At 42.0% G+C, this 26,833-nt stretch overlaps 2 protein-coding genes across 5 annotated transcripts in view; one reads left to right on the forward strand and one right to left on the reverse strand.

The window, feature by feature from the left end:
• Ubr1 (ubiquitin protein ligase E3 component n-recognin 1) overlaps positions 1-584 on the reverse strand; it is a 111,470-nt gene extending 110,886 nt beyond the window's left edge. Inside the window, exon 1 of the mRNA XM_032904035.1 lies at positions 287-584. Within this exon, the coding sequence (XP_032759926.1) occupies positions 287-367 (81 nt within the window). The 5' untranslated portion in view covers positions 368-584. The remainder of the gene's footprint in view (positions 1-286) is intronic.
• An 11,918-nt stretch (positions 585-12,502) lies between these two features.
• Positions 12,503-26,833, forward strand: part of Tmem62 (transmembrane protein 62) — a 34,533-nt gene continuing 20,202 nt past the window's right edge. Inside the window, exons 1-7 of one of the 4 annotated variants that reach the window (XM_032904038.1) lie at positions 12,503-12,671; positions 13,326-13,437; positions 14,851-14,988; positions 17,177-17,222; positions 22,292-22,433; positions 24,732-24,856; positions 24,985-25,107. In XM_032904038.1, coding sequence (XP_032759929.1) covers positions 14,949-14,988; positions 17,177-17,222; positions 22,292-22,433; positions 24,732-24,856; positions 24,985-25,107 — 476 coding nt within the window. In that variant the 5' untranslated portion in view covers positions 12,503-12,671; positions 13,326-13,437; positions 14,851-14,948. The other 3 variants (XM_032904036.1, XM_032904037.1, XM_032904039.1) reach the window with 3 other exon arrangements.

Raw genomic sequence — 26,833 nt, forward strand, 5'->3', positions numbered from 1 at the left:
GAGCAAACCACCTAAATTTGCACGAGTTCTTTCTACTTCAAAATAGAGACATGCTTGTCTGAGCACGTTGAGACTTAATAGATGACAGTCATTAAACTCCGTAGATTTGTCTGGCAGGAATGCGTGCAGGAGACGACTAACTTTATGGGGGGAGGGAGGGTCGGTCCTTCAATCCTAGGACTCCCCTTCCCCAGCGCCGCCATAGAAAGCGGAGCCCCAAACCCTCCCAGGCGCGGTGGGAAGCTGCTGGTGGAGAGGACAAAGGCGCTAGCCGAAGAAGACTCACGGATGCGGGCCGCTGAGGGGCCAGGGGAGGCTCCGGGCTGACGTCCATCCTCTCGGCGCCGTCCATCTCTTCGTCCGCCATCTTAAGGGAAACGAACGCCCGCAGTTCCCGATCCCCGGCCGCCAGCTAGCGGAAACCTGTGGCCGACCCGACGCGCCAGAGACGACACTTTTACGACGGCCCCTGAAGTCAGGTTTGTCGCAGCACCCTGAGCGGCTTCCGGTCGGCTTCCCGGAAGCAGGCTTCCAACCTGCCAAGCCGGAGGTTTCCGCCCCTGATGGGTAGTCCTGCTCCCCCGGGGCTGGTCCCCGAGGGAAGTCCTCACTGCTCTGTCTTTATCCCTTAACCCCGGGGTAGGCGTGGTGAGATGACAAAACCGAGAAACCTAATCCATTTATCCGTAAGGGAAGACAAACTGAATACAACCCCATTACGGAATACCGCCTGAAAAGAACAAGGTATAGATGTACGGAAACATCGAGGGGAAAACGCTGCCACAGACTACAATTTTTGCATTTGTGCAACTATGCATTGTGCGAAGGCATAGCTCTGAACCAGGAGAAAGCCTCCAAGGCTAAGGCCAGGGTTGGAGGACAAAGGTGATAAAGAGCTAATTTAGTGTCATATGTTCTTGGGTTTATTTTTTTTGTTGTTGTTTGGTTGGTTTGGTTTGGTTTTTACGAACCGAATAATAACCTCCAATTCCACACATTTCTCCCACATAGGCATTCCAAGTGACAGATGTCAGCCACCTGGCTCCTTTTTAAATTAAAAAAAAATTTTTTTTTTAATTTTAGTGACGTGTGTGTATACGTGTGTGTGTGTGTGTGTGTGTGTGTGTGTGTGCCACGATTCATGTTTGGAGGTCAAAGGACAATTTGAGGAGGTTGGTTCTCCACCATCTCGTCTGCCATGATAGTTGTTTTTGTTGTTTTTTGGTTTTTGTTTTTTTAAAGAGATCTGTAAGGTCAAATTTTCTTCACATACTCCAGCCAAAACGACACATGACTGACTATAGATAGAGGCAGAACTACAACACACCCATCTTCTATTAAATTGCAACTTAAGAAATTTGTGAAAATTAACCATTCTAACATTTTGGATAATATTTCTTTTACAGAGTTAATTTTCATTTTAAATGTTGTTTGTGCCTGGTATAATGGCACATACCTTTAAGCACTCCAGAAGCAGAGGCAGGTGGATCTCTGAATTCAAGGCCAGCCTAGTCTACTCGAGAACTACATGGTGAGACCCCATCTCAAAAATAGAAAAGGAATGTATAAAATGTTATGCTGTTTAAATGCTTGTAAAGCGGGCATGGCTGGTTTACAACTGCAACACTAGCTAGCATTGGAGAGGCTGAGATATGAGGGTTGTTCCAAGTTGGAAGCAGCAGAACTATATAGGTCCGGATCAGTCTAGCTGAGAATGAGGCCCTGACCCAAAACAACAAAGAGCAGAACTTGTTGGGTTACATGAAGCCCTGCATAGAAACTTTTAAGCTAATTAAAAATTTTCTCCATCTTAAATTATAATCAGTAAATATCGATAGAAACCATATATGCAAAAGATTCTTGGGGAGGGGCCCAATAGTTTTAAGGCATTTAAAGTGATCCTGAGAAAATAAAGTTTGAGAAACACTGTTGTTGGATTGTTCTTTCTATCTTGAGACGAAACACTGTTGGGTGAAAAATCAGGTGACCGTTTTTGGGGGTGGGGGGAAGGGGAGAGCACGAGGCATAAGGCTGAGCTTGTGACTCATTGTGAAGCACTTATCACACACACATACATACTACAGACACATTACACAGATACGGACACACAAACCAATAATAATAAAACACCTGTACACTAGGGTTATAGTTCAAAGGTCGAGAGAGTTTATCTAGCATGCACATTTTCCTGGTCTTGATCCTCAGTGCTTAAAAAAGCAGCTTTTTTATATTAAACATGTTTAATGAAGAATGCTAATCATCAAAATCTTATTCTTGTGTTAATGAAAAAATTCTAATGACAAATGCTCGTCGTGGTCTTAGGGTTACTGTTGCTGTGGTGAAACACCATGACCAAAGCAGCTTGGGGAGGGAAGGGTTTAGGTTACACTTCCACATCACTGTTCATTAGCCAAGGAAGCCAGGGCAGGAACTCACACAGGACAGGAACCTGAGGGTAGTAGCTGGTGCGCAGGCCATGGAGGGGTGCTGCTTACTTACTGTGGCTTGCTCAGCCCGCTTTCCTATAGAACCAGAACCACCAGCCCAGGGATGGCTCCGCCCACAATGAGCTGGACCCTGCCCCATCAATCACTAATAAAAAAAAAAAAAAAAAAAAAAAAAAAAAAATATTGAAGGGCATATAGGGAGGGGCAGCGATAGGGATGTAAAGTGAGTTAATTAATTAATTAATTAATTAATTAATTAAATGGAAAAATGAAAAGAAAATGTCCTATGTGCTCACAGCCCAATCTTGTAGAGGCATTTTCTCAATTGAGTTAACTCTTCTCTGATGACTATAGGTCCTGTCCGGTTGACATAAAACTAGCCAGCGGGATCACTAAGATATTTTTAGTTTTGTCTCCAGACTCATACAGAAATGAATTCTTGGCATCCCTATAAAATATACATTATCCCGGGCGGTGGTGGCACACATTTAATCCCTGCACTTAGGAGGCAGAGGCAGGTGAATCTCTCTGAGTTCTGCAAAGTTCCAGGGCAGCCAGGTCTACACAGAGAAACCCTATCTTGAAAAACCAAACCAAATAAGACAAAACAACAACAAAATGCCTTTTTGTTTCAGATAGACAGAGCTGACTATTTTTATGACAAGTAACTCTTATCTAAAATTCTTAGATTAGAAGTGTTTGGATTTTTTTTATATTGGGATGTTTTCATATCCATTTTGAAATATCTACATAGACCCAGACCAAAACACAAAATTATTCCCTGGGTTTCAAAACTGAAAATCATTTTCTACTTTGTACTTTCTAGTTTTTCTTACAAGATGTATTAGTATAGATGTCTATTTTTAATTTTTTATTTATATTCTGTGTGTATGGGTATTTTGCCTCTATGTATGTCTTTGTACCACCTGTGTACAGTACCCAAAAAGGCCAGAAGAGAGGGATGGATTCACTGAAACTGGTACTGGGAATTGAAGCCAAGTCCTCTGAAAAGAGTAGTGAGTGCTCTTGACTGCTGAGCCGTCTCTCCAGCCCCGCAAAAGTATATTTTTTTTTAAAAAAAAATCTACCCATCTTTTAAGCAAAGCACTTTTAATATCTTCCTACTTTCCTAACCAGAGGTGATTGGGCCCTTCCCTCCTGTTGGAGGACTAATTTAATAAGAATTAAATAACAGAGTCAATACACCAAATATATTCGTTGGGATTCAGTATGTTTTATCTTTACTACTTGGTTTTATATGTAGGAGCATTAGCCTTCCTGGGACTTCCTCATCTACAAAACAGATGCCTATATAAAGTGTATGAAGACGAATGAGGCACCACCTAGAGCCCAGAATACCTGGTCTCCTGTAGTACAGTGTTTGGCAATAGTTAAGTGAACTCCCTTCTCACCCGAGGTTTTCTTATACACAAAAGCACTTTCATGTAGAGGGAAGGGAGTCAGGGATCAGCAGGAAGTCTTTCCATCCTATTCTCCAGCCAAGGGCCTAGAGTTTATTACTGTTTGACATCCTCAGGTAACAATGTCCACCACAACTTGCCAAAAGAGTTCTTTGTTCTCCCCAGATTGTTGTTTTTATTGCTTCTGTTCTAATGCAGGGCGTGAAGGCAACTTCATGCCCAGCTTCTTAAGATAACTGCTGGCTTTAATTGAGATTATTATTATGATATTTTTTAACAGTGGGGCGTTCTGTTTGTTTGCTTCAGTCGTGCTAGCTCTCTTCTACAGTGCTGTGATGTGTGTGCCACCACACCGAGCTAAGTATTTATGCCTTCTATATATCTCATGGCTATATTCATCCCTGGCAATGATGTAATTTTCTTTCATAATATTTTCAAAAACTTGTGTTTGACCTTTCAATTTCTACTCATAAACAAAATTGATTTATGTTATACATCTTCTACACTTTGTAGAACGGCATGAATAATTTTGTCCCTGAAATAAAACTTCATAGAATTTTCTACTTGTTGTGTTATGTAGTTCAGGCTGGGCTTGAATTTCTGACCTTCATGTCTCAGATTTGCAAGTTGGGATTACAGCTGTGTGGCACTACTTTGACCCCCAGAAAATTTCTTATATATATGGTGAGACTCTCTTACTCACATATATTGTATGAAATTTAGTTTGCATGCCACACAAATTCCTTCTAAATCTACATTGAAATGTTTTTGCTGGTCTAACCTCTCTTGTTATCCCTGACCTTAAAGTCTATTCACATTTTACTTCCCACAAATCTACTGTATAGTCTCATACTTCTATGCTCTTACATTGGTCCATTGTTGGCCTTAGTGTGTAATATTGTGTCACACTATAAATTTTTAGGAAGTTTAATAGCCTGTTATTAACATACTTTCACGCCATATATTTTTTTCAAAATTAGTTTAGTTATCGTATGATAGTCTGTTGTGTGTGTCATTTTAAAGATTTTTTTTAAATTTTTGTTTTGTTTATTTGAGACAGGATATCACTATGTAGCCTTGACTGACCTCTAATTCACAGAGATCATTCTGCCTGTCTCAAAGTGTTGGAGCTAAAGGCATGAGCCACTGTGCTTGGCTTTACTTTAAAGGTTTGCATTATGGGACATTTACTATAGATTCCCTTTTATAGTTAATTTTTTTTTAACATTTTCTTTTCTTTTTTTTTCGGAGCTGGGGACCGAACCCAGGGCCTTGCGCTTGCTAGGTAAGCGCTCTACCACTGAGCTAAATCCCCAACCCCAACATTTTATTTTTAAGGGCTGAAAAGATCCCTTGGCGGTTAAGAATACTTGTAGCAGCAGCAGCTCTCTGCTCCCAGAACCCGTGGGAGAGATACCTTACCGCCTGGTCAGGTGGGCACTCCTGAGGTTGCAGAGCGGAAGAGACCACCAACACTGCCCACCCCTGCCCACATCCCTGACCCAAGAGGAAACTGTACAAGGCCTCTGGGTTCCTGTGGGGGAGGGCCCAGGAGCAGCAGGAGCCCTGCCTGAGACACCGCCGGAACCTGAAGGAAACAGACCGGATAAACAGTTCTCTGCACCCAAATCCCGTGGGAGGGAGAGCTAAACCTTCAGTGAGGCAGACACGCCTGTGTAACCAAGAGGAACAGGGCTCTGCACATATTGGTGAGACTGGAGGACAACCCTGGGGGCTATCTGGAACCCTGGTGTTCGGAGGCTCCGGGAAGAGGTGGTGCAGATCTTCCCGGTTGCTGCCACCGCAGAGAACCCGTGCGCAGCACCCCGCGAGCGAACTTGAGCCTCGGGACCACAGGTAAGACTAACTTATCTGCTGCAAGTGACCTGCCTGGTGAACTCAAGGCACAGGTCCACAAGAACAGCTGAAAACCTGTAGAAAGGAAAAACTACAGGCCCGAAAGCAGAACACTCTGTCCCCATAACTGACTGAAAGAGAGGAAAACAGGTCTACAGCACTCCTGACACACAGGCCTATAGGACAGTTTAGCCACTGTCAGAAATAGCAGAACAAAGTAACACTAGAGATAATTTGATGGCGAGAGGCAAGCGCAGGAACCCAAGCAACAGAAACCAAGACTACATGGCACCAACCGAGCCCAATTCTCCCATCAAAACAAACATGGAATATCCAAACACACCAGAAAAGCAAGATCTAGATTCAAAATCATATTTGACCATGATGCTGGAGAACTTCAAGAAAGACATGATGAAGTACCTTAGAGAACAAGTAGAAGCCTACAGAGAGGAATCGAAAAAATGCCTGAAAGAATTCCAGGAAAACATAAATAAACAAGTAGAAGCCCATAGAGAGGAGACACAAAAATCCCTGAAACAGGAAAACACAATCAAACAGTTGAAGGAATTAAAAATGGAAATAGAAGCAATCAAGAAAGAACACATGGAAACAACCCTGGATATAGAAAACCAAAAGAAGAGACAAGGAGCTGTAGATACAAGCTTTACCAACAGAATACAAGAGATGGAAGAGAGAATCTCAGGAGCAGAAGATTCCATAGAAATCATTGACTCAACTGTCAAAGATAATGTAAAGCGGAAAAAGCTACTGGTCCAAAACATACAGGAAATCCAGGACTCAATGAGAAGATCAAACCTAAGGATAATAGGTATAGAAGAGAGTGAAGACTCCCAGCTCAAAGGACCAGTACATATCTTCAACAAAATCATAGAAGAAAACTTCCCTAACCTAAAAAAAAAGATACCCATATGCATACAAGAAGCCTACAGAACTCCAAATAGATTGGACCAGAAAAGAAACACCTCCGGTCACATAATAGTCAAAACACCAAACGCACAAAATAAAGAAAGAATATTAAAAGCAGTAAGGGAAAAAGGTCAAGTAACATATAAAGGCAGACCTATCAGAATCACACCAGACTTTTCGCCAGAAACTATGAAGGCGAGAAGATCCTGGACTGATGTCATTCAGACCCTAAGAGAACACAAATGCCAGCCCAGGCTACTGTATCCTGCAAAACTCTCAATTAACATAGATGGAGAAACCAAGATATTCCATGACAAAACCAAATTTACACAATATCTTTCTACAAATCCAGCGCTACAAAGGATAATAAATGGTAAAGCCCAACATAAGGAGGCAAGCTATACCCAAGAAGAGGCAAGAAACTAATCGTCTTGGCAACAAAACAAAGAGAAGAAAAGCACACAAACATAACACATCCAAGTATGAATATAACAGGAAGCAATAATCACTATTCCTTAATATCTCTCAACATCAATGGCCTCAACTCCCCAATAAAAAGACATAGATTAACAAACTGGATACATAATGAGGACCCTGCATTCTGCTGCCTACAGGAAACACACCTCAGAGACAAAGACAGACACTACCTCAGAGTGAAAGGCTGGAAAACAACTTCCCAGGCAAATGGTCGGAAGAAGCAAGCTGGAGTAGCAATTCTAATATCAAATAAAGTCAATTTTCAACTAAAAGTCATCAAAAAAGATAAGGAAGGACACTTTATATTTATCAAAGGAAAAATCCACCAAGATGAACTCTCAATCCTAAATATCTATGCCCCAAATACAAGGGCACCTACATACGTAAAAGAAACCTTACTAAAGCTCAAAACACATATTGCACCTCACACAATAATAGTAGGAGACTTCAACACCCCACTCTCATCAATGGACAGATCATGGAAACAGAAATTAAACAGAGACGTAGACAGACTAAGAGAAGTCATGAGCCAAATGGACTTAACGGATATTTATAGAACGTTCTACCCTAATGCAAAAGGATATACCTTCTTCTCAGCTCCTCATGGTACTTTCTCCAAAATTGACCATATAATTGGTCAAAAAACGGGCCTCAACAGGTACAGAAAGATAGAAATAATCCCATGCGTGCTATCGGACCACCACGGCCTAAAGCTGGTCTTCAATAACAATAAGGGAAGAATGCCCACATATACGTGGAAATTGAACAATGCTCTACTCAATGATAACCTGGTCAAGGAAGAAATAAAGAAAGAAATTAAAAACTTTTTAGAATTTAATGAAAATGAAGGTACAACATACCCAAACTTATGGGACACGATGAAAGCTGTGCTAAGAGGAAAACTCATAGCGCTGAGTGCCTGCAGAAAGAAACAGGAAAGAGCATATGTCAGCAGCTTGACAGCTCACCTAAAAGCTCTAGAACAAAAAGAAGCAAATACACCCAGGAGGAGTAGAAGGCAGGAAATAATCAAACTCAGAGCTGAAATCAACCAAGTAGAAACAAAAAGGACCATAGAAAGAATCAACAGAATCAAAAGTTGGTTCTTTGAGAAAATCAACAAGATAGATAAACCCTTAGCCAGACTAACGAGAGGACACAGAGAGCGTGTCCAAATTAACAAAATCAGAAATGAAAAGGGAGACATAACTACAGATTCAGAGGAAATTCAAAAAATCATCAGATCTTACTATAAAAGCCTATACTCAACAAAACTTGAAAATCTGCAGGAAATGGACAATTTCCTAGACAGATACCAGGTACCGAAGTTAAATCAGGAACAGATAAACCAGTTAAACAACCCCATAACTCCTAAGGAAATAGAAGCAGTCATTAAAGGTCTCCCAACCAAAAAGAGCCCAGGTCCAGACGGGTTTTAGTGCAGAATTCTATCAGACCTTCATAGAAGACCTCATGCCAATATTATTCAAACTATTCCACAAAATTGAAACAGATGGAGCACTACCGAACTCCTTCTATGAAACCACAATTACTCTTATACCTAAACCACACAAAGACCCAACAAAGAAAGAGAACTTCAGACCAATTTCCCTTATGAACATCGACGCAAAAAATACTCAACAAAATTCTGGCAAACCGAATCCAAGAGCACATCAAAACAATCATCCACCATGATCAAGTAGGCTTCATCCCAGGCATGCAGGGATGGTTTAATATCGGAAACCATCAACGTGATCCATTATATAAACAAACTGAAAGAACAAAACCACATGATCATTTCATTAGATGCTGAGAAAGCATTTGACAAAATTCAACACCCCTTCATGATAAAAGTCCTGGAAAGAATAGGAATCCAAGGCCCATACCTAAACATAGTAAAAGCCATATACAGCAAACCAGTGGCTAACATTAAACTAAATGGAGAGAAACTTGAAGCAATCCCACTAAAATCAGGGACTAGACAAGGCTGCCCACTCTCTCCCTACTTATTCAATATAGTTCTTGAAGTTCTAGCCAGAGCAATCAGGCAACAAAAGGAGGTCAAGGGGATACAGATCGGAAAAGAAGAAGTCAAAATATCACTATTTGCAGATGATATGATAGTATATTTAAGTGATCCCAAAAGTTCCACCAGAGAACTACTAAAGCTGATAAACAACTTCAGCAGGGTGGCTGGGTATAAAATTAACTCAAATAAATCAGTAGCCTTCCTCTACACAAATGAGAAACAAGCCGAGAAAGAAATTAGGAAACAACACCTTCATAATAGACCCAAATAATATAAAGTACCTCGGTGTGACTTTAACCAAGCAAGTAAAAGATTTGTACAACAAGAACTTCAAGACTCTGAAGAAAGAAATTGAAGAAGACCTCAGAAGATGGAAAGATCTCCCATGCTCATGGATTGGCAGGATTAATATAGTAAAAATGGCCATTTTACCAAAAGCGATCTACAGATTCAATGCAATCCCCATCAAAATACCAATCCAATTCTTCAAAGAGTTAGACAGAACAATTTGCAAATTCATCTGAATAACAAAAAAACCCAGGATAGCTAAAACTATCCTCAACAATAAAAAGGACTTCAGGGGAATCGCTATCCCTGAACTCAAGCAGTATTACAGAGCAATAGTGATAAAAACTGCATGGTATTGGTACAGAGACAGACAGATAGACCAATGGAATAGAATTGAAGACCCAGAAATGAACCCACACACCTATGGTCACTTGATTTTTGACAAAGGAGGCCAAACCATCCAATGGAAAAAGATAGCATTTTCAGCAAATGGTGCTGGTTCAACTGGAGGTCAACATGTAGAAGAATGCAGATCGATCCATGCTTATCACCCTGTACAAAGCTTAAGTCCAAGTGGATCAAGGACCTCCACATCAAACCAGACACACTCAAACTAATAGAAGAAAAACTAGGGAAGCATCTGGAACACATGGGCACTGGAAAAAATTTCCTGAACAAAACACCAATGGCTTATGCTCTAAGATCAAGAATCGACAAATGGGATCTCATAAAACTACAAAGCTTCTGTAAGGCAAAGGACACTGTGGTCAGGACAAAACGGCAACCAACAGATTGGGAAAAGATCTTTACCAATCCTACAACAGATAGAGGCCTTATATCCAAAATATACAAAGAACTCAAAAAGTTAGACCGCGGGGAGACAAATAACCCTATTAAAAAATGGGGTTCAGAGCTAAACAAAGAATTCACAGCTGAGGAATGCCGAATGGCTGAGAAACACCTAAAGAAATGTTCAACATCTTTTAGTCATCAGGGAAATGCAAATCAAAACAACCCTGAGATTTCACCTCACACCAGTGAGAATGGCTAAGATCAAAAACTCAGGTGACAGCAAATGCTGGCGAGGATGCGGAGAAAGAGGAACACTCCTCCATTGTTGGTGGGGTTGCAGACTGGTACAACCATTCTGGAAATCAGTCTGGAGGTTTCTCAGAAAATTGGACATTGAACTGCCTGAGGATCCAGCTATACCTCTCTTGGGCATATACCCAAAAGATGCCCCAACATATAAAAAAGACACGTGCTCCACTATGTTCATCGCAGCCTTATTTATAATAGCCAGAAGCTGGAAAGAACCCAGATGCCCTTCAACAGAGAATGGATACAGAAAATGTGGTACATCTACACAATGGAATATTACTCAGCTATCAAAAACAACGACTTTATGAAATTAGAGGCAAATGGTTGGACCTGGAAAATATCATCCTGAGTGAGCTAACCCAATCACAGAAAGACATACATGGTATGCACTCACTGATAAGTGGCTATTAGCCCAAATGCTTGAATTACCCTAGTCCTAGAACAAATGAAACTCAAGACGGATGATCAAAATGTGAAGGCTTCACTCCTTCTTTAAAAGGGGAACAAGAATACCCTTGGCAGGGAAGAGAGAGGCAAAAGATTAAAACAGAGACTGAAGGAACACCCATTCAGAGCCTGCCCCACATGTGGCCCATACATATAGAGCCACCCAATTTGACAAGATGGATGAAGCAAAAAGTGCAGACCGACAGGAGCCAGATGTAGATCGATCCTGAGAGACACAGCCAGAATACAGCAAATACAGAGGCGAATGCCAGCAGCAAACCACTGAACTGAGAAGGACCCCCGTTGAAGGAATCAGAGAATGAACTGGAAGAGCTTGAAGGGCTTAGACCCCATATGTACAACAATGCCAAGCAACCAGAGCTTCCAGGGACTAAGCCACTACCTAAAGACTATACATGGACTGACCTGGACTCTGACCTCGTGGGTAGCAATGAATATCCTAGTAAGAGCACCAGTGGAAGGGAAGCCCTGGGTCCTGCTAAGACTGAACCCCCAGTGAACTAGACTGTCGGGGGGAGGGCGGCAATGGGGGGAGGGGGGAGGAACACCCATAAGGAAGGGGGGAGGAAGGGATGTTTGCCCGAAACCGGAAAGGGAATAACACTTTCGAAAATGTACATAAGAAATACTCAAGTTAATAAAAATAAATAAATAAATAAATAAATAAATAAATACAGACTAAATGAAAAAAAAAAAAAAAAAAAAAAAAAAAAAAGAATACTTGTAGCTGCCTGGAGAGATGGCTCAGCAGTTAAGAGCACTGACTGCTCTAACAGAGTTCAAGTCCCACTAACCACGTGGTGTACTGGGGTCTGATGCCCTCTTCTGGTGTGTCTGAAGAGAGTGAGAGTGTACTTGCATACATAAAATAAATAAGTCCTTTTAAAAATTGTAATTAATTTTTTTTTTGAGACAAGGTCTCTCTACCTAGCTCTGGCTGTCCTAAAATTCATTATGTAGACCAAACTGGCCTTAAACTCACAGAAATCTACCTGCCTGTTTCCCAAATGCTGGCATTAAAAGTGTGTGCCACCACACCCACCTAAAAATACTTAATTTTTGTACTAATTATATGTGTGTGTGAAAGTGGGTTTGTGCAACCCAGTGCATTCTCTATAGAGAACAAAAGAGGACGTTGTATTCCCTGGAGCTTGTGGTTAGAAGCCTCTTAATGTAGGTGCTGGAAACCAAACCGATGCTTCCTTATGTTTTCTGTTTATATCAACGGCTTATATTCCAGAATGTTGAACTAATTGAAATTGGCATAAATTACAACACTGATAATATATCCCAAGGAAATAAAGATTGTTTAAAGCACGATTTGTATAAAAATGTTTATTCTTAATAGCAATGCATAATAAAGAGTTGAAAGCCAACAATGAAGGATTAGGTTTGATAAATTAAGGCTAGGACCAGAATCTAATTCTGCTTTCCGGCAATAGGAAAAGATTAATTTACAAGCATGCCACAGTGCCACAATACCATATAAATGAGTACATTTAAAATCAGATTAAGGAAAAAAGATAATTTCCACGAGATAAGGAATCCTGTGAGGTTATGTTATTCCAGAATGAGCCAGAGTGAGCCGCCCGTCACATTTTTACTTTAAGAGGCGTCCTCATACTCACTTTGATTCTCACCCTACACGCACCCAAGGTATCATTAACTTCGCTTTACAGGTGCTGAGGTCGCACCGCGGCCAGGGATGCCAGACCCTGGAGAAGCCAGGTGGCGTGCTGCCTCCCTGCCACCCACTCGCTTTGCTCTTCCTGGTCCTCACTACGTTGTCAAACGCCGGGGAGCCGGGCTGCAGAGGCGCGGAGGCCTGGGCTGAGGCGAGGTGTGGAGGCGGCCGAAGGCCACAGAGGCCGGAAGTGCGGGCCGGAGCGCTCCGGAGCTGCGCCGCGATGGGGAGAATGCTGGCCGTCCGAGTGGCGGCGGGGCTGGCGGCCGCCGCGCTGGCCGCCCTGCTTTTGGAGCACTACGGCCTGGCTGGGCCGTCCACGCCGCTGCCGAAGCCCAGAGGCTCCCAGAGGCCGCACCCCGCCCCGGGCTCAGATGCCAACAACATCTTCTGGGGTCTGCAGGTGAAGCAGTGGGAGGCTAGGGGGAGGGCACAGCGGCGGGCAGGCTCAGCCCAGCAGGGGGCCTCGGTCGCAGTCCGCCTGGAGGCTCAGCTCTCCTTTCCGGGGTTCGCTGGGACGTCTTTTTCTTTCCCTTCCGCTCCCCGAGAGCTGACAGGCCACCCCTGTCGATGCAGCTGTTCCTGACTCAGATAATGTGTCTCTGTCCAATGCCTGCTTTTGACAGATATCCGACATTCACCTGAGCAGGTTTCAAGATCCAGGCAGAGCGTTGGCCTTAGAGAAGTTCTGTTCGGAAACTATTGACATCATTCAACCGGCTCTTGTCCTGGCCACTGGTACGGAGGATTCCTGGGCTGTGTGTGGTGGTGGTGTTCTGTGGTCCTGATGGTAGAATGAGGAGCATTGGCTAGAGGCTGTGTGGAACTCTGGCCACAGCCCTTCAGTGAGCCCTTTGAGGTAGTGAATAATGAAGTCAGGATCCAGGCTAAATGCTTTGCTATCTCAACGTTTTCTCAAAGTGGTAGGAGCAAGGCTTGTGATGCTTATGACCAGATGTTGTCTGCCATATTTTTTGGTGTGTGTGTGTGTGTGTGTGTGTGTGTGTGTGTGTGTGTGAGAGAGAGAGAGAGAGAGAGAGAGAGAGAGAGAGAGAAATGATGATGATGATGATGATGATGACGACGACGATGACAATGTCCTGATGAATTTGAGAATTAGGAAATATCCTTTAACTGGGAATCAAAAGCTCTCCTTGCTTTCTTAAAATTTTCTGTACAATGGGGTTATGTTTTAAGTTGTTTGAGGACTCAAATGACTTCATCTGGCTGCATTTCCTAGACTCTTCAAACCTGTGCACATGTGTCCCCAAAGGTTGGGTAGAAAAAGCTCCTAGGAGTTATGTGTTCTGGGTTCTGTTTATTGAGTGGCAGAGCTGTCACTCACTCTTCTGAAATGTCTCTTGTTAAAATGAAGTATCAACCCTCAGATAATGAGTAAGCCCCTACTTCAGGTGCTCTGTTTACTTCCTGGAAACTTTGGCATTTCATTGGTCAAACCAGAGTGGTTTTTGCTCTGAAATAATGCTTGGTCATAGCATAAATCCTGATTTAGGGGTTGGAAAACAACTGTTGCAATAGGTAATAGTCACTTGCTAGAGTGTTGCAACATCTCATAAAGGAGTTTCACTTATTGGCGAACTTTGGACTGTGTTCTTCCCCCTCTCCTCTCTCTCTCTCTCTCTCTCTCTCTCTCTCTCTCTCTCTCTCTCTCCATATATATATATATATATATATATATATATATATATATATATATATATCCTTTCTGCATGCCAAAAGAGGGCGCTAGATCTCGTTATAAATGGTTGTGAGCCACTATGTGGTTACAGGGAATTGAACTCAGGACCTCAGGAAGAACAGCCATCTATCTCTCTAGCCCATTGTAGTGAGCTCTTTAAGTCATTCCCCTCCCCTGACAAATCACTCCTACTATCACTATAGACTACATAAACACTTGTTAACCTGTAATAATAGCATCCTTGCTGAGATAATCTTGTTAGTTTAAATGGCTTAAGTGGTTTGTTTAGGACATATGTGGACTCAGTTGATTTTATGTATGTGTGCTGAATAGTTTTTGAATTTGTGTTTCCTCAGCATATTTGTTCATTTATTCGTTTGTTTGTTTGTTTGTTTGTTTGTGTCCCCTGGAGTATTTTTTACATGTCAAGTCAATTTTGTGTAAACCCATAGGAGACCTGACAGATGCCAAAACAAAGGAACACTTGGGATCCAGACAACATGAAGTAGAATGGCAAACTTACCAGAGAATTCTGAAGAAGACAAGAGTTATGGAAAAAACCAAGTGGCTGGATATCAAAGGAAATCATGGTAAATCTGCCAAGAGCAGAATAGAATAAAGCATGTACCCCTTCAAAAATATAGATTTTCTAGTTTAGATTATAAAGTTATAGAATGGGAAATTGTAACATAAATTTAGATATAATGAAGGCCACATCTCTTATGTGCAGTTATAACATATGATATTAAAACTTCAAAAACAGGTGGATCTCTGTGAGTTTGAGGCCAGACTAGTTTATATAGCAAGTTCTAGGTCAGCTAGGCTGCATAGCAAGCCTCTGCCTCAAAACAAACAGACAAACAACCCCCCCTAAAACATTGAGATGTCATTGTTGGCCTTTCAGGTAAAAGTTGGTATAGTGTTTTCTTCATTACATAGGAGAAAGAGTTCTTCAGAAATTCCTGTGGGTAAATGTTTAAAATGAGTAAAATAAATAACTAAATTAAAATAAAACATCCCTATATTGTATTAAGTGAAAGAAACCAAATCCACATTTCCCTATTGTATGATTCCATTTATTCGACACTCAAGAAAAGATAAAAACTACAGGCAGAAGACAGATTGTGGTTGCCAGAGGTAGGGTTAGGAGGAGAAACTTTTTTAAAAAGATTTATTTATTTATAATATATAAGTACACTGTAGCTGTCTTCAGACACACCAGAAGAGGTCATCAGATCTCACTACAGATGGTTGTGAGCCACCATGTGGATGCTGGGAATTGAACTCAGGACTTCTGGAAGAGAAGTCAGTGCTCTTAACCACTGAACCACCTCTCCAGCCTGAGAAACTATTTTTTTTTCTTGGTTATTTTATTTATTTACATTTCAAATGTTATCCCCTTTTGGGTTTTCCCTCCACAAATTGCCTGTCCTATCCCTCACTCCCCCTGCTTCTATAAGGGTGCTTCTCCACCCACCCACCCACCCACTCCTGCCTCACTGCCCTAGCATTCCCCTACGATAGGACATCAAGACTCCACAGGACCAAGGGCCTCCCCCCACACTGATGCCAGATAAGGCAATCCTCTGCCACATATGCAGCTGTGGTCATGGGTCCCTACCTGTGTACTCTTTGGTTGGTGGTTTAGTCCCTGGTGGTGGGAGGGGTCTGGTTGGTTGATATTGTTGTTCTTCCTATGGGGTTGCAAACCCCTTCGGCTCCTTCAGTCCTTCCCCTAACTCCTACATTGGGGTCCCTGCACTCGGCCCGATGGTTGACCAATCTGTATCTGTATTGGTCAGGCTCTGGCAGAGCCTCTCAGGGGACAGCTATACCAAACTCCTGTCAGCAAGCACTTCTTAGCATCAGCAGTAGTGTTTGGTTTTGGTATCTGCAGATGGGATGGATCTCTAGGTGGGGCGGTCTTTGGATGGCCTTTCCTTCAGTCTCTACTCTTCTTTGTCCCTGCATTTCCTTTAGACAGGGAGTAATTCTGGGTTAATATTTTTGAAATGGGTGAGAAACTGATTTTAAAGGCATTAAGATTTGGGATGTGATTGAACTGCTCTCTACTTAGATTGTGGCCCTAAATATATAACTGCGTATGTAGGGGCTGGAGAGATGGCTCAACAGTTAAGAGCACAGACTGCTCTTCCAGAGGTCCTGAGTTCAATTCCCAGTAACCACACGGTGGCTCATAACTGCGTAGGTGTCAAAAGCCATAGAACTGAGACTCAGTTGGTAGAGTCTTTGCCTAGTATGCATGAGTCTCTTGGCTTGGTCCCTAAAACTGCAGGCTGGATGTGGCAGCATTCCTGAGGAAGAGGGAAGAGTACCACAGACAGATTCAAGGCCATTCTGTCTGCAAAGGGAGTTCCAGGCCAGCATGAGTAGAGACTCTGTGTAGAAGCAGTTGTTGTGGTTGTATAGATTAGGCATGGATCCATTTCTTTCTGACTCTACAAACCCATGATTAAAACAGCAGCAACAAGACAGGTATGATAGCACATGCCTATCCCCCCAGCTCAAGGTAGGTCAAGGCAGGATGAACAAGTTCGAGGCCAACATGAGCTACCTAGCAAGTTCCAGGCAAGCAGAAATGACAATCTAGTCTTAGAACTTTCTTTCGGATGTTTTTCTGAACTAAAGTACAGTGTACCTACCCTTCTTCAGTATGCTCAGTCAGTGAAGGTACTGCTTTTAAAATGTGCACTTGAGTGACACCTTGCCATCTAATGTGTTACAGGAAGTGACGCATGTTTGCTTTTCTTCTTTTAGATGTATATAACATCCCAAGTCTGGAGAGCATCACCAACTATTACAGGTATAAATGACCACAAGGCGGACTACTAAGTAGAGTCTATCAAAAGGAGGGTGCAGTCCAGTCAATGAATGAATAAGCTCACTTCTAACAGAAGAAATTTCTGTAGAAAGAACTTTGGATGATTTAGAAAATGAGTGTGAGTGTATGTGTGTGTGTGTGTGTGTGTGTGTGTGTGTGTGTGTGTGTGTGTGTGTACGTGTGTGTGTTTGTATGTGTATTACAATCAGTCCTTTTAAAAAATATTTTTCTGTGCTTTGTTACTTTTTGGGTTTTTCTTTCAGGTTGGTCTGACACTTCTAATTCTCCTTCTAGCTTCAGCCTCACATGCACTAAGAGCCACCATGCCTGGCTCTCTTTTCCTTTCCTTTTTTAATTTGATTTTATTATTATTACTGCTTTGTTTAATAGAGTCTGACTATATAGATCATGCTGAAAGGGCCTGGAACTCACAGAGATCTCCCTCCCTCTATCTCAGGAATGCTAGGATTAGGGGTGTGAGTCACCACACCCAGCCTCCTTCAATTCCTTTGGTTGAAACTGGTACATAGAAGCATTTAGATCGGAGCTTGTAAGTGGACTACTGAGGTCAGTGGGTTTTCAGAATACCGAGCGATTGCTTCTGTCAGCCTCTGGAGCGGCCACAGAGATCAGCGGTCCCCAGTGGCTGTTTGAGCCTGTCATTTGATTAATACAAACATTACGTTTTCTTTACATGTCATGAGTGTGATCCGCCCAGGCAGCTCTGTGTTAGAAACAAGTTCTTCAGTATGTCGGGAAGCTTCTTTTGGTTGCAATGTCACTTTCAGCTCCAGGGTACTGAGGAGTTTTAGTCTGCTTTGTCGTTTAATCTAGCACTAAGTGTTCCTTAAGAGCTCTTCCCTAGCTGTGTGCTCTCCTAGATAGAAGAGCTAGTGCTAACGAATGGCCCCTGCCTTCAAGGAATTTATGTTCTGTTAAGAGAAGATGTGCTAGGGGGAGCCATTAGAAAAGAACATGAGGGCAAGGCTGATGAGATGCAACATTATTTGGTTCATAAGAGAATCACTACAAGAAATCAGAGAAGGTAGAGGTCATCACAGAGCAGACAGAAAAGGCCTATGAAGAGTGAAAACAGTTTTTTTGTTTGTTTGTTTTTTGGTTTTTTTGGGGGGGGGTTTTGTTTTGTTTTGTTTTGGTTGGTTGGTTGGTTTGTTTAGAGGGTTTTGTTTGTTTGTTTGTTTGTTTTTGGTTTTTGAGACAGGTCTCACTGGATAGCCCTTGCTCTCCTGGAACTTGCTCTGTAGACCAGGCTGACTCCAAACTCAGAGATTCACCTGTCTCTGCCTCCTCAGTGCTGGGATTGAAGACTCATCCCAGATGAGTGGAGATGTTTTAAGAGATGGATTATGAAATAAGCAATACCCAAGTTAATAAAGATGGAGAAAAAAAAGAGATGGATTATGGTTGCAAGTCCATTTCATTGGCTTTTAAACTTGAAATGTGCACAATAGTTGCCAGGAATACATTTTTAATGAAGTGCTTTACTTCCGATTTTTGTTGTTGTGCTAGGTATTGAACCCAGAGCCTTGTGCAAGCCTGCCACAGTGTCACAAGCCTGCCACAGGGGCAGCATGTGCCTTTAGTTCCAGAGGCAGAGGCAGGCAGAATTGCCCTGATTTTGTAGACCAGCCTGGTCTACATAGTGAGTTCTAAGATAGACAGAGCTACACAGTGAGACACTGTCTGAAAAGAAGAAAACAATGTTAACATCAAATAGACTCTGTCTAAGGAGTTAAATATAGCTTTAAAAGTGTATGTTAAAGTTTGAAAGTTTGTTTCTAAGTCGTCCCTCCCTGTCCCCAGCTGAGGACTGAACCCAGGGCTAGGCAAGCACTGTACCACTGAGCTAAGTCTCCAACCCTGTTTCTAAGTCTTATATATTAAGTAAGCTATTATGTAAGATACTTAGATAAAAGATACTCTGAAATTTGAATATTACATGTGCACCTCTGGGGATGGTGGATGTCCCTGCAGGTGTCATACAGGGAAGTAAACTGCATGAAGAGAAGGGTAAACCAAGAGCAGGTTGACTTTGCCAACTTGGGTCAGACTTTGGAGAGTTTAATGCCAGGCAGTCCATTGTCAGCATACTTAAAACACAGTGCAATCTGGGGAAAGGTTTCCAGGCAATAGTCAGTCTAACCAGCCCAATTCCAGATGCACCATAAAGCGTAAGGTGTGATTGCATAGCAGCTCTTTTACAAAGAACATGTGACCATGAGGGTGGGTTCTACAGCTAAAAGGCCTAGATGCTACCGTGTTCTCTGAAGATAGCATAGAGGTCATCAGGCCATAAAGAACTTGCGACATCTACCCTAAGGATGGGTAATGGTCTATGGAGAGAAGAATCTGGAATAATCATTCTGAAGAATTTGGATGAGGTCTGTCCCTTCAGATAGCAACAAAGTCACCAGGTCATTAGCAACCTCCACTCTGAGCTTTCTGGATGGAATGCAGGGGTTTGATTTTCTGTCCTCTACTGAGGAAACACCTCTGTGTGTTAACGTTCCTGGTTCTCTTAGTGCTTCTCTGTTGAGTATGATGACCTGTGCACACCCAACATACCTCCAATAGAACCCATGCTTTTTTTTATTTATTCAATAAATAACGAAAGAGAACCTACTCTACCTGAATATGCTTGATACCTAAGATACTAAAGACATTCATTATTAGATATGAATCCTGTATATATCACCAATGTATATTTTAGAAATAAAAAAAATATATATACATGATTCTAGACTATCAGTTTCCTCCTAGCTTGATGACTTACCTTGCAAGCTTCCTTACAGATTGAACTTCTTTAGGCCATTTTCAAGAAGTAAATACCTTCTGTGTCTCACCATGCCAAGGTTTCCTCACTTCTAATATATATGCAATGAGCTCTCACTAATATTTTCTCTCTTTTGCAATGCTAGGTATCTGATCCAAGGCTACCTACCTACCTACCATTACACTCACTACATTGCCAATCCTCTCTGAAGGTCTTTTAGATTATTTTATTTCATGTTTATTTAAATGTTTTGTCTGCATATATGTGTGTGTACCCCGTGCATACCTGATGTCCCACAATGGTCAGAAATAGGAGTAAGAACTACATGGAGTTGGAATTACAGGAAGTTGCGAGCCACCATATAGGAGCCAAAGCTGAACTTAGGTCTTTTGCAAGAACAGCAAGTGCTCTTATCTGCTGAGCCCTCTTGCCAGCTCCCTCACTGAAGATAGATTTGTTTTTTTTAGGTTTATTTTTAAATTTTTTTCTTTTTTCTTTTTTTCCGGAGCTGAGGACTGAACCCAGGGCCTTGCACTTGCTAGGCAAGCGCTCTACCACTGAGCTAAACCCCAAACCTTGTTTTTAAATTTTAAACCATGCATTTTTGCAGGTATGAGCCTTGGAGTACAGCTGCCTGTGGAGTCAGGCGAGTGTTTTAGATGCCCCACAGCCGGTGTTAACAGGCTCCAGTGAGGTGCACGGTGTAGGAGATAGGCACTAAGGTCCTCTTAATCACCGAGCCATGTCTCTAGTCCCAACTGGAGTGATTAGAGGTTGATAAATAATGGTTCATTTGATTCTGACTTGTTTCTCTGTGAATGTTTAGGGGACCTTATAAGATAGTCACCACCTGGGGTTGGGGATTTAGCTCAGTGGTAGAGCGCTTGCCTAGCAAGCGCAAGGCCCTGGGTTTGGTCCCCAGCTCCAGGAAAACAAAACAAAACAAAACAAAACAAACAAAAAAAAAAGATAGTCACCACCTGTGCCTTGCTTGGTGACTTTGTTGTCCCAGATTAATTAATTTAGATGAGTTTTTAGAGATAATGAGATAAAAATGTTGAAATGCAATCTTTTTATTAAATGAAAATGTAGTTTAGTGAATTTCTCTTTCAGATCAGGAAAACTCTTTATGGTAAAGATCTGGTGTGATAGTTGGAACAGAAACTCTTTTATTTTCATATATATAAAATAATCAATACGCACACACACACACACACACACACACACACACACACACACACGACAATTTTGTTAGGATTTAAAAGAAAAGCACAAAGCACTCAGGGCAGGCAGTCTGTAAATCTCAACAGTTGCCTGGAAGAATATGGAGGAGAGAAGGAAAAAAGTCATTTAAGTCTCCCTGGTGGTCACATACACACCTGGTAGGCAAGCAGTCACATGATGAGCAAGTGAGCATCAGAAAGTTGGGAAGCCCAGGTATCAAAAACAGCATGCACAGGTGGTTCTGGCCAGCATGGAGAGAGAGAGAGAGAGAGAGAGAGAGAGAGAGAGAGAGAGACAGAGACAGACAGAGAGAGACACAGACAGAGAGAGACAGAGAGAGAGAGACAGAGAGAGACAGAGAGACAGAGAGACAGAGAGAGAGAGGAAGAAGAAGAAGAGGAGGAGGGGAGGAGGGAGGAGGAAAGAAGGAAGAAGAAAGAAGAAGAAGAAGGAGAAGGAGGAGGAAGAAGAGGAGGAGGAGGAGGAAAAGTTCAAAGTTTCTAACTTTGGCCTGTCAGGCAGTTACTCATGGTGGGTCCTAGTAACTACACTGAGCGTTGAGAATCCTGGGAAGGAAAAGCACAGTCATCTCACTAAAGAAGAAGGTATCCCATAGCCAGACATAGTGGCACTTACCTTAATCCAAGCACTCAGGAGGCAGGGGCAAACAGATCTCTGGGTTCAAGGCTGGCCTGGTCTACAGAGTAAGTTCCAGGCCAGCTAGGGCTAGGTAACATAACCCGCTCTTAAACCAAACCAAAGAAGACATTTGCCCCAAACCGATAAATAAATTAATAATGAAAAGACCTTTCATCTCTCTTTGGCATGACTTAAAATGATTCTGCCTTCCTAGGGCTGGTCTCTTGGCCAGGTGACCCACCCAGCCCAATTAGAATAATTGGTTTCTGTCCAGGCCAGGGATCTATTCTCTTGACTAGAAGGAGTTTTTTCCTTAATGACCCCTTATTACTGGTCTAACGGGAAATTCACTCTCTTTATACTGGCACTGAAGCCTTCCTGTCTGCGTTTTTAGGAAGTACTCCGTGGTGCGCAAGGACGGCTCCTTCCATTACATCCACAGCACTCCCTTCGGCAACTACTCCTTCATCTCCGTGGATGCCACCCAAAGGCCAGGGCCTAAGAGACCCTATAATTTCTTCGGGATTTTAAATGAGGTATGACTTGAAAATTTGACTTCTGTTTGCAGCTCATCTGGTTTTATTTATTTTTTTCTTGAATATATTTGGATCATTTCATCATCTTAAATAACCATGATCTTATCTCGGTATGCTAAAGAAAAATTTTACCGTGGCTACAAATATGTCTAGAAGCTACTAGCTATTTCAGAATTGTCACTACTGTCTCTATGCTTAGACTAAAAGCTGGGAAGGAAGCACCTCGCCTTTTATATTTATTTAGCAAATGTTTATTAAATATGGGTTAAATATAGGATATTCAGCAAACTACAGAGCATGTAGCTTGGTGTACTGTATGATATATTGTTAAATCCCCACAATTGCCAATATCAATTAGTGGTCCATATTTTTCTAATAAGAGAACAACTGGGGTTGGGGGATTTAGCTCAGTGGTAGTAGCGCTTGCCTAGCAAGTGCAAGGCCCTGGTTCAGGTCCCCAGCTCGAAAAAAAAAAAAAAAAAAAAAAAAAAAAAGAACAACTCAAGTATTTTTGGCAAGGCTAAGTGAAAAGCTATCACTTATAAAAGCACATGTGAGAAGCTCTTGTTATAGTCTTAGTATAACAGATGCCAAGACCTTATTTGAAGAGCACGTTCTTACATGAGACACACGTGCCTGTTTATAAGAGTATAAAGTGATACGATCAAGAAAGTCCCTGAGTGGTTCATCTACTACTGGAGCATATGGCCAGTATAGAAAAAACTATAGTGAACAGCAGGGTTTGCCAAGGACAGAAAGAAATTCAGAGTTATGTGAAGGTTCTATAAATGAGGAACACAGGAGAAAGTTATGTCTTATTTCCCGTATTTGCCTTTAGTGAGCTGATAAATTTATATTAAAAATTTGCTCTTAGACTTTTGAAGATACAGTGCACAGACCAAGTACATAAGCACCAATTGTAATGTTACCTAATGCAGAATCCCTGGTCTTTGTTATTATTTTATTATTTTAGGCTTATTTATTTTGCCTTATGTGTATGAGTGTCTTGCCTGCATGTTTTTATGCGGACCATGTGCATGCAGTGCTCATGGGAGTCAGGAGAGGGTATCAGATCTTCTGGAACTGGAGTTACAAATGGTTGGGAGCCATCATGTGGGTGCTGGGATTTGAACTCACATCCCCTGCAAAAACAGCCAGTGGTCTTAACCACTGAGCCATCTCTCCAGCCTTGGAGTCTTCCTAGTCTTATCCCAGTTTTACCAAGTTAGAAATCATGAGGGTAAGGCTCAGAAATTCATTACTGTAAACATGTTACAGATAATAAAAGTATATATTATATGTATATTATATATGTGCAAATTATGTTTTGTAATCGATGTCACAAGATGTTTTATATATAGTAAAATATGTTCATTTTAAGTGTTTGAAGAATTTACAAATGTGTATGTTGTTATAACTTTCATATAATCAAGACTCAGGACACGTTACCACCTAGAAAGTTTTCTTGTAGGGTCTGTCTTTACTCCCATGGTACAAGCGATTGCTTTCTGTCAGAATAGTTTTATTTAAATTTTAGATACATGTGATCATACAGAATGGACTCTTGGGTTTGACTTCTTATTCTCAGTGCGGTGCTTCTGAGATGCACGTACGTGCCTATGTCCATTAGAACTTCTTCCCTTTTTACTGCTGAGTAGTGTTCCATCGTGAGGGTATATTATACTTTGTTGGAGTTTCTGATATTTGACTAATATGACTAGAGCTGTTAAGAACATTTAGACTTGGGGCTGGGGATTTAGCTCAGTGGTAGAGCGTTTGCCTAGGAAGCACAAGGCCCTGGGTTCGGTCCCCAGCTCCGAAAAAAAGAAAAAAAAAAAAGAACATTTAGACTTGTCTGTGGATGCATAACATATGTGCATGTTTTAGCATTTTGGTAGTAGCACACAAAACTAAAGAGATTAGTTGTCTCATTAAGGGGACGATTATTCTCCCCATTCCTGACACTGGGGATCGAGCCCAGAGCCTCATGCCCACTATGAGGCTAAAGCTTTGCCCCTGAGCGACATCCCCAGCCCTGAAAAGATCAGCTTAGTTTTTATAATCAACCCCAGGTAGTGCTTGCCCCACATGCTACAGTCATTAGAATCAAATGAACTATAAAGTAAGGGAAAACAGTTGGAAACTGATGGAGATCCATTTAGGTCATTACCTTGTAGAATCCGGGCCATGGAGACAATGTGTTTATTGTTATAAACTTTAGAAATGCTTAATTTGTTGGCATTGGATTTTAACCTGAGCCCCAATTTAGAGATCCTTCTATTTTCTCTCCCTTTTTAGAAACAAATGGAGGAACTCTTATCATTTTCCAAGAAAAGTAGTCAGAGCAACCAGACCATTTGGTTTGGCCACTTTACAACATCAACAATCCTGTCTCCATCCCCAGGGATCCGGACCGTAATGGGGTGAGATGGATCTGTAGAACCAGAACTGGTTATTTCTGGTTATTTCCCACTGCTGAGTCCACTCGCTTTTCTGAAGAGACTTTCTTATTGTCTTTGTTTGTTTGTTCTGCTTGTTTTTCATTGTGTAGTTCGGCTACAGCTTATCTGTGTGGGCACCTCCATACGCTCGGTGGGCTGATGCCCGTTCTGCACACTCGCCACTTTACAGGCACACTGGAACTTGAAGTGGGAGACTGGAAAGACAACAGAAGGTGAGGAAACTCCCTACAGGTGAAACTTACACAGGTTTTGCTAAAATAGTGACGTTTTTCTTATTAATATGACAGGTGATCCCAGGAAAAATTGGTGATAATTGTTAGTCTGTTAGTTTGTGGCCCAGGCTAATCTTTTAATCCTTCTGCCTCAGACTCCTGCATACTGAGATGACAGGTATATAGCAACCCTAATTCAATATTTGTTCTTTCAAAGTAATGTGTATGTCTCAATTTCTTTGCTTGTTGCTGTGGTTAAATACTTTGACAAAATTACTTAAGGGAGAAAGAGTTTCCTTTGGCTCACGGGTCAGGGGATGACAGTCTATCATGATGAAGAGACCAAGGCAGCTGCCGTCATGCCCACAATGAGGAGGAGAGTACAGAATGCTCAGCTCTCTTCCCTTCCATGTTCCTTGATTCCAGTCAGGGCATGGCGCCCACAGTGCGGGCGGGGGCGCTCTTCCTACTCCGCTTAACAAAATCAAATATCCCCCCACCCACAGGCAAGCCTACAAACCCATCTCAGGTGACTCCAGGCTCTGTCAAGCTATTAGTATGTATTCGACAACCATTTCCAGTATGTAAAACTGGTTATAACAGTAATTTTTGGTTAATTACTTTTTATTCATTCATATATTTATTTGTTGGTTTTTATGAGGCAGGGTTTTTCTGTGTAACCTGGCTGTCCTGCAACTCATAGGTCTGCCTGCCTCCGCCTCCTGAGTGCTAGGATTAGGGGCGTGTGCCACCACCTCCAGCTCACTTTTATTTTTTAATTAGATATATTCATTTTATGTGAATGCTTTGCAATGTATGTATGTATGTAATGTGTGTGTGTATGTATGTATGTGCGTATGTATGTATGTAAGTGTTTAGTGCCTGCATAGGTTAAAAGGGGGAACAGATCATCTCTGGAACTGGAGTTAGGGATGGTTGTGAACCACAGTGTGGATGCTGGGAACTGAACCCAGGTTGTCTGCAAGAAGAGCAGGTGCATTTAACTGTAAATGTAACTTTTATTCTCCTGCTGTAATTGTTGTCTGGGAGGCTTACTGCGTCCATCTGCTAACCTAGGCCTACACCCGGAAGCTTCCAGCCTGTATACAATCCAATCTAGGCCTAGAATGTTTTCAGCCTCTGAGACTTGCTGCTGAATAAGCTCACTGTTTCTAGCTCTTTCTGAACTCTACCTGGCTGGTTCGACTAAGCTGTTCTGGATCAAACTCCTCTCCCAGCTGACTGATTCAGTCTGGCTTTTCTCTCTGCCTCTGAATTGCTCTGCATGGCCTCAAACTAACTCTGGAAATCTGTTCTAACCTTCTGGCTCCTCGTTCTCTAACTCGTTCTTTCTTCAACCTGCCTCTGTAAAACTCTCCCTGTAAAACTGCCCCCTTCTCCCTCTCTGCTGCTCTACTCTCTCAACTCTACTGTACAGCTCTCCACAAACTACTGTATTCCTCCTGTACTGCACTCCCTTCCTGTACTGTCTGTCTCTCCCTTAAGTAGCTTCTCTTTCCTATTCTGTCAAATCTTTCTCTGATTAGTCACTTTTTCTGCCACTCAATTAGACATCACTTTCAAACTGGGCGCTTCCTTCTACAAACTAACTTTACCTTCATGGTTGAGTACTAAGGGTGTGTCTGTTTCCCGGACGGAGGGATTAAAGGTGAGTGCTAAGGGCTGAGCCACACCCTGACTAGAAGCAGGTTCGATCTCTTCAGGC

This window comes from Rattus rattus, chromosome 5 (genome assembly GCF_011064425.1).
Source record: "Rattus rattus isolate New Zealand chromosome 5, Rrattus_CSIRO_v1, whole genome shotgun sequence".
Lineage (NCBI taxonomy): Eukaryota > Metazoa > Chordata > Mammalia > Rodentia > Muridae > Rattus > Rattus rattus.